The sequence below is a fragment of the Chelonoidis abingdonii genome, chromosome 3 (genome assembly GCF_003597395.2).
Source record: "Chelonoidis abingdonii isolate Lonesome George chromosome 3, CheloAbing_2.0, whole genome shotgun sequence".
Classification (NCBI taxonomy): domain Eukaryota; kingdom Metazoa; phylum Chordata; order Testudines; family Testudinidae; genus Chelonoidis; species Chelonoidis abingdonii.
The window spans coordinates 204165920-204179116 of record NC_133771.1 but is presented as its reverse complement, the minus strand read 5'-3'; the positions used below and the strand labels follow the sequence as shown (position 1 = coordinate 204179116).

At 38.4% G+C, this 13197-nt stretch overlaps 1 protein-coding gene across 3 annotated transcripts in view; it reads right to left on the bottom strand.

The window, feature by feature from the left end:
• Positions 1 to 13197, bottom strand: part of KIF16B (kinesin family member 16B) — a 220011-nt gene that overhangs the window by 56010 nt on the left and 150804 nt on the right. For 2 of the 3 annotated variants that reach the window (XM_032763280.2, XM_032763281.2), the window contains one exon: positions 9665 to 9754. In XM_032763280.2, coding sequence (XP_032619171.1) covers positions 9665 to 9754 — 90 coding nt within the window. Of the gene's footprint in view, positions 1 to 9664; positions 9755 to 10821; positions 10890 to 13197 lie in introns of those variants that run through there. The other variant, XM_032763284.2, reaches the window with a different exon arrangement.

The following is a 13197-nucleotide window of genomic DNA, read 5'->3' as shown; positions in this document are numbered from 1 at the left end:
TTTGTTTAAGACACCTCGCCTTCCTCTGCAGCATGGGGCATGGGTCACTTGCTGGAAGATTCTCTGCACCTTGAAGTCTTTAAACCATGATTTGAGGACTTCAGTAACTCAGACACAGGTTTGATACAGGAGTGGGTGGGTGAGATTCTGTGGCCTGCATTGTGCAGGAGGTCAGATTAGGTGATCATAATGGTCCCTTCTGACCTTAAAGTCTATGATTCTTTTATGGACTATATTTCATATACTATCTTCTTAATGCTTTTCTTTGTTTGACATAATTACACTGCCAAAGGGCATCTTTATATGTATTATAATGCTTGCTGGTCACAAGCATAGTTAATGCTGCAAACAGTTTCCATTCTAACCTTGTGTTCTCACACTCCATTTTCTGTAACATTCACCTTTTGGACTGCAATTTTCCATTCTCTGCCATTCCGTTCTCTGCCTTTAGATGAATATAATTATATAATGTATATATAATTTGGGAAACTGAACAAAATCCTTTCATTTCTGAGTCACAGGGCAATGACATAAAAACACACATTTTCAATAGCTAAAAAAATCTAAATCCATTGTTCATATTAGGGAGTATTTTTTAAGTATCAATTAAAATCAGTATGTTAGAGTTTATTTTGATTGTCACTGGGTAAAATTTTCAAAACTAGCAATGGGATTAGGATTTCTAATCACTTAGTTGCCTTTAAAATGATCTATAGTAAGAATCCATATGAGGATAAAAACTTATCTTCACAAAATAGTAGTATGGAGTTATGTACTATGCTGGTTTAATTGATAAATTGTATTAACTAATATAATTCTTGTTAATATATCTTTAATTTAGTTTTTGTAACATTCTTTAGTTCACCATTGAATTTTGGCTTGGTTAATAAAACTTATAAAACCTGATCAAGTCTCAAATTTATTGGATAAGGCCCCAATCCTACACTGAACTCACTGCAGGATCAGAGCTTGCGCCTTAGTAATACATTTCAAACAAAATCATTAGAAATAATTAATTTAAGTAATTTAAGCGTCGTGTTTTACACCTCTTTTATACAAAACAGTAAAATAATCCAAAATCTACATTTGTGTACATAAAACGCACATGCTCCATATGTCTGCAGAGTAAGTATGCATTTACTGATGCCAACAATTTACACCCTACAATGGCAAAACCGGCAGAGCTTCAGTCTCAATAGCTCTGAAGCAAGAGCTTTCAAGTTCTGCTGGCATAGCAGTTTATAAAATCCAGAAGCTCGATAACTGTATGGCAATGGGCTTAAAAGCTCTGTAAGCTAAGTAGCACAAGGTTATTTCTCTCCTCACCCTTTTTCTGCTAAAATCATCCCAGGAGATTAAATACAAAAAGCTGTGTTAATGAAACTACAGCTGCACAGTTAAAAATTGGAAAGTAAGGAAATAGAATATTTAAGGTTCCAAAAGCAACAGGGGCAAAAGGATTCTGAAGAACCTAGAAGAGTTTAAATAGGCATTTAAGTTTTTCCCCATACAAAAGCTAAATTGATCGTCCTTCTAGTCCCCCCAGCCCCAAACAATGGGAAAGTAAAGGGCCTGGAGAGGGATGGGGCCACCCACCAACTTGTTGACCATGTGTGTGTGCCCCCGCTGCCCCCCCAGTGTCACATCCCTTACCATTTGATCAAGATCACTGTGATGGGGTGTTCCCCCCAGACAGGGCCTGGAAGAGTTAAGATGGCTAACTGGGCCAATTAACTGTCCAGGTTGCACCTGGAGAAGTAGACAGGAAGCAGGTGGTTAAGTAGAACAGGTTCAGCTGAGCAGGAACAGGCAGGGCCTATATAAGCCAGAAAGCAACAGAAGGGGCTGGAGGGAAGGAGTCTTCAGCCGCTCCCTGAAAGAAGGGAGGGGTGTCTGGGGCTACAGGCAGGTAGTCCACAGTTACTCCCTGGGAGGAGGGAGTGTGGCTTGGCAAGCCCAGAGAAGGAGGAGAGCCAGAGAGGAAGGCAAGGTTCAGGGGAAAGAGCAGAGAGGTATGGAGTAGGTCAAACATTGACTATCAATGAGAGGGCCCCTGGGACCTAGAGAAGAGGGTGGACTTGGGTCCCCCAACCAGCCGCTGATAAACTGGCACTGGCAAGTAATTGAGCAGATAGTAAACGGGCTCAGGCAGTCTAAGTACTATGATACCCTGGAAGGGGGGAACATATATGGTGACCTGGCTGGAAGGTCGAGTCATGAAGAGGAGTGAGAGGATCCACAGGGCAGGGGATGATGGGAGAGACGCAGGGGAGGGCATAATACCTGGCTGGAGCTAATCCCCAGGATGACCAGCAGAAAGTGTCAACAGCAGTGAATGAAACCTGTGACAATCAACATAAGTGCACACAGCACTATACAACAAAAGAGAGTCCCTGCCCTGGTGAACTAACAATATCAGCTAACAAAAGGAGAGGACACATAATGAGCACTCAGGAAGATGAAGATGAAAACAATAAGATCACACTGTTGCTTAAGTGAGTAGTTCATGCATCTTCAGGCTTATTTATTATATTTTATTATTATCATTAATATGATAATTTATATATCTCCCTGAAGAAGTTTTGAGAAGGGCCTTACAACCCACTTCAAGGATACTTAGGAAAAAAAACATTTTTATAAGTTAATATCAAAGGCTTAAATAAAGCTAGATGTTTATGCATCATGTGTGGTTCAAAGAAAGCGGGGGGCTTCACAGTACACAAAATGTTTTAGGTGAACAACTTATGGGAATAGTAATTTCACAGTGTGTAGATTCTCAATTTAATATGAATAAAATCATTTGGCAGTTTATATCCCGGCACGCCAAGGGAAAAAAAAAGTTCTCCATCTGTGCATCAGTACCTCTGAGCTCTTTCAGAAACATTTTCCGCTCTGAGTCAGAAATAATTCGTATAATCATAGCAAACAAGCAGAGAAAGGCCTATTAACAACCACAGTTGGCAATAACCGTAGGTCCTGTCAAACAATAACACGATAATCTGTCAGACAAAGGCTTCTGATAAGTGGAGGTCATTGACCTCAGAAATGAAGAGGTGGTATCTTAGGAACATACAACTATCATTCACACTACTGAAAGAGTCTTTCCTCTAGAAGTCTAGATTGATAAAACATTGACAATACCATTATTGCAGAAACACTTTCCTGGAGGTTATAAAATGCAACCTTTGTTATTTGAGACATAATGCAATTTGAAATTTCATAGCCTCTATAGAGTATCACTGCAAGAATGGTGCCCAGTTCCAATAACCCAGGGTTCAGTAGACTTATTCATGGAATGTTCTCTGACTGTGTAGTACATCCCAGCCAATTCATGTACTTGGATGGAAGAAAGGGGTCACATGCAACTCAGGCCTCTCCTGAAGGCACAAGTTTACGCTATGCACTCTGCTCCTTCAACCTGAATATTCTATAGCCAATCAGTTATGCAAAAGTATAAAAACAGGCTGGGTGGGGAGGAAGGTGCAGAGGGGTAGGGTTAGTTTAATCTCTGCACAAAATGCTTTGAAAATAAATATAAAACAGTCATGTCAGTGCATGCACATGCTCAGCACTGCACATTAGAAGATGAAACTATAAAAATATTATAGGGAATAGATAGTTCCCAACTTCCAAGTGAAGAAACAACATGGGAACCATATAAATATAAAATTGATTTGTCTTTTATCATTTTATTTTTTTACATGCACCAAGGTAAAAGTGAGTAGCTTTAGTAGTGGAGTGCTCCTGCCTGCATGCCTTGTGTCCTTGTATTTTAATTAGAAAGGTATTTAATATTTTTAGTGGATCCTGCACATTTTTAAAGACACACACTAGCAAGAATAAGAAATCCTTCAATTCAACCATCTAGTGCTTCTCTGAATAATGTTTAAAGGAACAATGAGCAAAAAAGTCCCAGAGGAAGATTGACAGTGGGCCGGTCTTCACTTCAGAAAGATCAACACTGCTGCAATTGATGCAGCATGGGTCGATTTAGTGGGTCTAGTGAAGACCTGCTAAATTGACTGCAGAGTGCACTCTGGTCAACCCTGGTAGTCCAGCTCCCAGAGAAGATTAAAGTAAGTCGACCAGAGAGCATCTCCCGTAGATGCAGCGCAGTGAAGACACTGGGGTAAGTCGACCTAAGCTACATCAACTCCAGCTTCGTTATGCACGCAGCTGGAGTAGCGTAACTTAGGCTATGTCTTCACTACCCGCCGTATCGGCGGGTAGCAATCTATCCCCGAACACACTCCTGTCGACTCCGGAACTCCACTAACGCAAACGGCGGTAGTGGAGTCGACAGGGGGAGCTGCGGACGTAGATCCCGCGCTGTGAGGATGGTAGGTAATTCGATCTAAGATACTTCAACTTCAGATACGTTATTCACATAGCTAAAGTTGCGTATCTTAGATCGATCTCCTCCCCTAGTGTAGACCAGCCCTTAGGTTGTCTAACCCTGGTAGTGAAAATAAGCCCGGTGTCCTCCTTGAGCAAAGCCTACATTGATAACTATAGGCCAGATCATGCCAGTACATAGGACATAAGAGGGAGAAAAGACCCGCACCTGGATGCTGAGGAATGGACACCCAGACCTTGGGTTCAGGCATGAGAGAGAAATAGGGACTTACTACTTGTCCTTCTGTACTCACATCCCACCCACCTGTTTTGGGGCACCAGACAGGGAGTAACCCCAATGAGACTGTCAGTTTTGCCATAAAAGGATGATTACTACACTGGTAATCTGCCTATCTGAAACAAGGTGGGGAGCAGGGACCAAATCTTTTCTTGCACTACCCATTACTTGGGGAAAATTGTAAAACCATGATATAGCACTAGATAAAAAGGGCTCCTTTTAAAAAAAAGGAAAGAAAAAGAATTCAGCTCTAAAAGTTCTTGCTTCTCAACTAAGGTACCTGCTTGTCAGACTTCTTCACTGAAAGACAAACAACAAAAACATTTTAATTACAACTGCTACTATATCTGAAAGGCAAGTATTGTCTGGATTAAAATTCCAAAGGTAATTAAAGAATCAATGTAAGAAAAAATCCTGAAACTGTCCACGACTATTGCGCACACTTAATACAATACACCCGGTTAACACCAAAGTACAATAGCCTGTAGCACTTAAAAATCTCACACTGGTGCATGCCACTTTGGTCTTTTAAAATTTCCATGCAACACATTTCAATTAGATAAATTCAATTAGTTATCAAAATCTATTTATTAATCTAATTTTAAATGTGCTAAGTAAAATAATTTACTGCATATTTTGAGACAGTAGGACATTAAGCAGTTCATCTTTCTGAAATGTTAGACATTCTACCTTTCCAGTAAATCAGTTTTTCAATACATTCCTTTTGGGAATGCACTGGCAGTAAAACAAACTGCAAGATCAGCAAATTATTAAAATACTGATGTAGTAATTCAAGTGAAGCAACTAATGAGTTGTAAAATTCACTTCCAAAAGTAGGGCACTGTATACATTAAACATGTATACAATATTTTCTGTTTATAATAAATAATTTAGAGTTGGAAGGTGAATTACATGAAATAATTCAACTCAGAGATTTTATGCAGCTGCTTTTCGGAACTGAATGTATTTGGAATAATTCATGGATCCAACTTTTCCAAATTTTATATTTATGCACTTGTTTAATAATTCAGTGACAACTTATGTCAGGGAGGGATCAGTAGAAATGTCTGGGTGATTTTCAATGAGTTAAACAGAGATAGCTTCTTTTACATGTTGCAAATTACATTTTAAAATAGTACAATTCAAAAGGTATTTTAAATAAAGGTAAATATTGGAGGCTCTACAGAACTTACCTATTTAATATAAGCATTGCTATTCTTGAAAAAAATGAAACAAAACAAAAACAAAAAAAACCCCAAAAAACCCAAAAACAAAAACAAAACAAAAAAAACCCACGCTCCACCCTAGTTGTCCCATGTTCACTATGATTTGGTAACCAGATGTCTTTTCTTTTCTGCTCCCCACCCTCCACTTCCTTAAAGAAACATGTTTCACAAAAGAGGCACAACACAGTCTGTGGACATGCTGATAACTAGAAATCAAGTGTAGATGTTAACACCTCTTTTGCCCATAAATTGGTCACTTATTATTTCTAGTGCTGAAAGTTGCAAGATAGAATTGGGTCCCCACTGAGTCAGGTGCTGTAGAAAACCAAACCAAAACAAATACCACACACACAAGACTATATGACTGCTGCCCCAAGGTATGTTCACATCTAGAAATTATCTATGGCTATACACAAATGGAAACAACCTGTCATCTTGGTAACTCAATAAATACTAAAAAGTTCAGAGTGATAAAAGTTACAGTGTCATTGTTTAGAAATAAATGTGATTATACAGTCTCTCTTAGATATAATGTATTTTAAACCAAAAATTACTACTATGCTGTTTTAAGAAACTATCTCATATTTTAAGAAAAATATCATGTACCATGAGAAATGGCAATGATTAATATACTGTGGCTGTTAGCAAAAATAGTTAAGAAGGGAACAAGTAAAACATGTACACCTCTACCCCAGTAGAATGCGACCTGATATAACACAAATTCAGATATAATGCGGTAAAGCAGCGGGGAGCCCCGGGCTCTTTAAAGAGCCACTCGAGCCCCGCTGCTTTACCGTGTTATATCTGAATTTGTGTGGAGCCCTGGACCCTTTAACTCCCCACCTGAGCCCTGCTGCCAGAGCTCGGCGGTGATTTAAAGGGACCAGGGCTCCCCGCAGTGGCTGGAGCACCGGGCCCTTTAAATCACCGCCAGGGAAGCCATACCGGATCAAACCCGATATAATGCTGTCTCATCTATAAGGTGGTGAGATTTTTTGGCTCCTGAGGACCGTGTTATATCGGGGTAGAGGTGTATATCAGTTTCTATTATCATCATCATCATCATCCATATTGCTAAACAAGTATTTTATTATTAAAACAACCTTAGACCAGTCACAAAAATTTTACTAGCCATGTATATCAAAATGGATATTCTCCAGAGGAGAAGCGATAACTATTTACATGTAATTATTGTTCTTTGAAGAGATATAGATGTACTACAGCTGAATACTGATAGGAAACTAGCTCAGTACTGGTAGGAAACTCAAAAAGCTTAAAGTTCTAAGCAGCAAGCTCCAGCAGGGGGCATCACTTGCCAACCCTGTTGTGGAGTTGCAATGACACCTAGAGCTTCCAGTTATCACTGCATTTGAAGCAAAAAGTGGAAATTTGTGAAATTTGGAAAAATAATGAAGGATTTTAGAACATTCCACTTTGAGGGCAGGTAAGTGGGTGGTCAATCTAGTTATACCTCATCAGATAACGTTAACTACATTATCTCTTATCCAATATATGTTATAATAGATTCCTACTCTAAGTGTCATCTTTCAATAATATATAAGTACACCACCCAAAGACACTGCAACAGACAGTAAAAGACACACTGTAAGGAAAAACATACGTTAAATTCAATTTAAAATATAGAGGAGAGAGGGAGCTAAGATATCTTAAAAATATATACAGCAAAATTAGGAGGTAGCAAGAGAAATAAGTTCTGTAACACCAGCAAGCCTGACTTTGATTTTTGCTTAGGCAGTGATCAATCAATAATGCTTCACAAGATGTGCAGCTCAAAAAGGAGGTCTTATCTCATTCAGAAAGGTCACAATAATACTCCATGTCACAAGGGGTTTTTTTAACAGGTGTTTTCAGAACAATAGGCTCTTCCTGAATCTGATCATAATACATTGCAGAGAAGATAGTCTCCCTTCAACAGCTATGGAATGTAATGTCAGGGAAGATGTCTGTAACCCAGAGTCAGATGATAACTAGTCAAGCATGTGGTGTGTTTTTGGAGGAAGGCGGGAGATGCATGGAGTTGGTTCTGCATAGGCAGATCTTTTGAGCAGCCAAGAGGACTTACAACACCAAACCTCCACTCTCTCATGAGCTATGCCAGAATAATGGGATTTAGATAGGGGATCTGGTTTGGTGAGAGGAGGTACGACAAGGCTCAGTCTAATGAAACCTGTCACTGCTATCAATAACAGGGCTGACAACCACATTTGTATCAGGCAACAGGATGTCGTTAGATTGTCCAAACAGCTTCCTCACCTGAGTTTGTTCAGAACCTTTGCTACTAGAAATACCAAAGAAAGTCATATGTGAACTTTTAAAATCTATTTTTAATAAGCATCCATCTTTAATCAAGTCTTTATATAGTCATTTGAACTCTGGCATTCACAGGAACGGTAAATCTCATCTACTATCCCCCTGATCAAAAGATCAACAACTGTGTCTCTCAAAAGAGCTTATCTGTGATAGTGTTGTGTTTTCCTGCCAGGTAAAAGGCAGCCAGAAATAACTTTGATGCAGACTATAACACTAATATCCTATGAAGATGGATTCTGTGAGGCTATGGTGTATAAAGTCTGGGACCTATCACATCAAACCTACATTCACAAAGACAAGGCTGACATTGGAGTCAATGCATAAAATCAGGTATAAGACTTGAGAGTACAGTGGTTTGGAAAATATTGGATGGAATCTTTTTCTGTTGGAAAATTCTGATTAGTCAGAAGTGACATTTCTGCTAAACTTTTCAAGCTCAAGAAAATTTCATTTAGAAATTGAAAAATAGCATTTTGATAAGGTTAAACGGGAACATTTTGACTTTCTGTTTTCAAATGAATTTTCATTTCAATTATTTTATTCTATATTATACAGTGTAGTATAAAATAAGTCAAAATGAGAAAGTGTTGGTTTTTAGAAATTACATTTTTGGGAAATTTCAAATGGGTGGAGACAGAACAATTATTATTTTTTTTAATTATGGAAAATTCTGCAAAATGGAAAATTTGTGTTTCTATCCAGGTCTATTTTAGACTTTCAGCCTCAGAGCTTTCCAAATTGCTAGATTTTCTATTTATGGGAAACACCAGGGGAGGGAAGGAGAACATCTCAGGGCCTGACAAGCCCACAGTAATTTCTATTGCCTGGTCCTCTCTGAAATAAACCAGGCATGTTTGTCTGTGATGTGCCTCACACAAGGCTACTTCTTGACACTGCTGGAATGCTTTTTCTATGACTCCCAAGAAAGAGAGAGTGGGGGGGAGGCGCAAAAAAATTCAAAAATCAAATGTCAAGAGTGAAGACTAGAATGTTATTAAATGCACAGTGTGGTGAACTAAGGTGCGGTGAGACATTACTCTTCAACAAAGGCTCAGTACTCAAAACCCCTGAGGTGTCCAGAAGGAACAACCTTATATTTTATAGCAACACGCAAGGAACTATTATAAAAGGATAACTAAGGAACATAAGCAGTTGTCAAGATGACTCAGTGAGACAAGAGCTTTGTTGCAGTCAACTGCAGAGTTAGAGCACAGCAACTGCAGGGACCAACTCCAGTCAATCCTAAGAAAGGAATTAATGATTAGAGGCAACATGGTTTGTTGACAATGCAACGATTATCTTGCTGGACCCAGTGACTCTGGAACTTCAAACTACTACAGGGGCATGCAAGTCTTAAACAAGGAGCACAGATCTGAGAATAAGGATCTTAGACGGCATGTATCTTTTGAAGGCATCTTTCTTTTCAAGCCTCACTCCCACTCTGTCCCTCAAAAGAAGTTTCCCCGTGACTTACCTCTGGGTATTTTAACTTTAAAGTTTTATGCATCTCTCGAAAACGACTATACCGCCTGAATACTGTCCAGGTCTCATCCAGGACTGTTATCTGTTCACCAGAAAGCAAACAAAAAACAGTTTGTCATTAAAAAGAATGCAGCAAACAAAGTTGCTATATAAAGCAGGCAACATTAGTTCCCATATGTAACACTACATATTCTGATAAGTTTACTTATTCAATTGTAACAATGGTAAAATGTATTTGGGGGGGAAAGCACTACTGGCTTTTGACAAAATTAGTTGCTTGATTTCACAGACAAGAAATCTTCAGCCATATTTATTCAGTAACAGAGACTGAACACTTTTATTGCATATGCCAGAGTGGCTTCACATATCTGTATGCATGTAAAAATAAATGTCCATTGTGTAACGTAGGAACTAGAAAAAATAAGGATATGTAACAAACTGATCTCAAGATATTCAGTTCTCTTTTTAACATAGTTAAGAATGTGAGTTTTCTACTGCTTCAAGTCTTTAATAAGCAAATTCATTCCCTTGTTTGAACATTTTTTTTTTATAAAATCCATCTTTCATGTCACAAATATGATCAAATGCTACTTAAACATAATCAACATTTCTGCATGACACATTGCATTTCCTTATAAACAATTCATACCCAATTGCATCTTGCAATATTTTTTAATAAATGTCTCAAGGATTTAAGAATCACTTGAATGCACTTAACAGTTTGAAATAAATATATACCGTAACAGTGAATGAAGATTCAACAAACAGTTTGATATACTGAGGATACTGAGGCATGTTAACCTTTTAGCCAAAATGATTTATAATTTACCTAGATGATAACATCACTAAGAATCTAAGGAAATGTTAGACTATAATAGGATGTCATTCATAATGCAAAAATGATACATGGGGTAGTAATTAACTAATGTTTGAGCAACTATAATGTTCAGGTCAATTCATTGTTTGTTTTAATTATATATTTCAGGGATTATAAATGAGCGATAAAATTTCACTCTGGGCTGACACTTTTAAGTTTACAAGATCTCAGTCCAGAAATGAGTTTTACCCTTTCTCTAAGTTTCAGTGGGAGGGGAAAAAAAAAAACATCTTAGCAGGCTCAAAACATTCATGGCCCTTTGGACCACATACCTGTGGAAGATCACTGATGTCAGTGTGCCAAAAATGCCTGTCAATATATCTTGCTCTGCATCTGAGAACTGCATAAATTCCAGGGAAGCAAAGAATTACTCAAATCAAACTGCCTCAGGATGACTCCAAATCCCAATTATTATTTTGCATCTCCATCCTATGAAACTTTACCAAAGCTCAATGACTATTATCTACCTTGCTTGATGCTAGACTGGGTTGAGGTAAGTAGAAGCAGTATCATAGACTCATAGGTCAGAAGGGACCAATATGATCATCTAGTCTGACCTCCTGCACAAAGCAGGCCACAGAATCCAACCCATTCACTTCTATAACAAACCCGTAACCTATATCCGAGTTACTGAAGTCTTCAAATTGTGGTTTGAAGACCTCAAGCTGCAGAGAATCCACCTGCAAGTGACCCATGCCCCACACTGCAGAAGAAGGCGAAAAACCTCCAGGGCCTCTGCCAATCTGCCCTGGAGGAAAATTCCTTCCCGACTTCAAATATGGCGATCAGCTAAACCCTGAGCATTTTGTATCGAGAAGCTATGTTCCGAGGTTGTTTTAAAAATGAAGGCATTACCTCCAACGGCCCTTTGGTGGGTAGAGGCAGGGGATTGCTCTAAGTCATACGGTCCCTTTCTCTAGTGTTAATCCAGCAGCCAGAGAAAGTAAAAAACTTCAAACCCTTGCTATTTTAAAATCCTTCCTTGGTTAGCTGGTGTTCTGCCGCCCAGGCAATGATAATTTCTTCATACCCTCAATGCTGAGATTTTAAGTGGTTCAATTTCAATGTTTGGCAAGGTCCTAATATTCCCAAAAGCTGCATAATCCTAGTGGATGTTAGGACAGGACAGACACAGCCTACATGCATGAAGAGAGGGTGGTTGTGCAGAACCTAATGTAACTTTCTATAGCCACTACAGAGAGCTTGTTCCAACCAATGTAGTCAAAAGAGTCTCTAGTGAGAGCACAGCTTCTGTGGCTACACAGCCAAGAAAGTCTGCATAACTTCCGTAGAGCAGTGGCATGTAAAGTTAATTTGGGCTGGAGTGGGCCAGTCATTTTTGTGCTGCTGCAGTTCAAAAATCAAAAATTTGTATCTGAAACTTAGAGACTGTTAGTCCATACACAGAGGCTATGTGTAAAACTTTCAAAAGGCTGACCTGCAGAATGGGATTTAGTTCCTTTTAAACTTTATGTTATGTTCTGCCACAGTTTATTTTAAAACAATTTTATATTATCAGTGTTAGTATCTGTATATAGAGGATAGCACAATGTATTTTTTCCATAACATTTTAAACACATTTTTAACATTGTGACACTCAGTGCAATGCTAAATATGGATTTATGTGGAAAACAGACTGTAAGTGTTCCAAAAATAGCTGCTATTGGTTTAAACATATTTTTGACTTTATTACAAAAACTAATAAATTAATACTTAATTGAGTAGTCTAAAACTGCAGTTTTATTTCTGATCTAGATTAAACAAGGTTATTTCCTACCTGAAAATTAGGTTTATGGAAAGAGAATATGACAATGTGGACTGCTGAACTTCTGCTTGGTGACAAAGGGTAAACAGTCTAATCAAAATTTTATGTTGATTTCCTACAGAGGCACTCACAAGAAAACTGTAGTCATTGTCTCTCCCCCCCCCCGCCCCAAAGACACAAAAACAGTGGGAAAAAAAGTAATTAAAAATGTGCCCTATCCTGAAGCTAACAGAAAGGGAGATAAAAAGGTAAGAGAAAGTATAACCTATTTAATTATTTTTGTGAAATAATAGTGCAGTTATTGTCACTGTGAAAATTAACAGTTCCTCCACTCACCAGATGTGCGCCTCGAAAATAACTTCTGCCAAGTTCTATTTACAAAATTAAGTTATATGAATTTTACTTCTGTTAGCATAGCAGAACCAGATACAGCACTGCAGAACCAGATCAGTTATAGGTGAGTGAGCTGAATTCTTCTCTGGCTCATTTATCATCTGCAGGATTAAGTTTGATGCTATTTTACAGTACTTTTTCCAGGGTATAATCACCCTTTAGGACTTTAAGTCTACATGCAGCATCAGCCAAGAGGTCCAAATGGTATAGTAAGTAAAGGAGTGTGAGGAAGTTCCAAATGTTCTGCAGATCTTTTCCTTGGAGAAAGATTCCATCTCCACCAATGACATTAACTATGGCACTCGTCAAATGGGACTTTAACATTGTGGGACAAGTGACGTGTTTGGCTTTCAAGTTGGTATGGTTTTGATCCAGTGATGGGAAAAGTTGAAAACCTTGTTTATATTTTTGTTTCTGCCACAATCTATGAACTCAGCATCTGAAGATCTAAAATTCAATGGTCCTAAATTATAACTAGATTTACACAAAT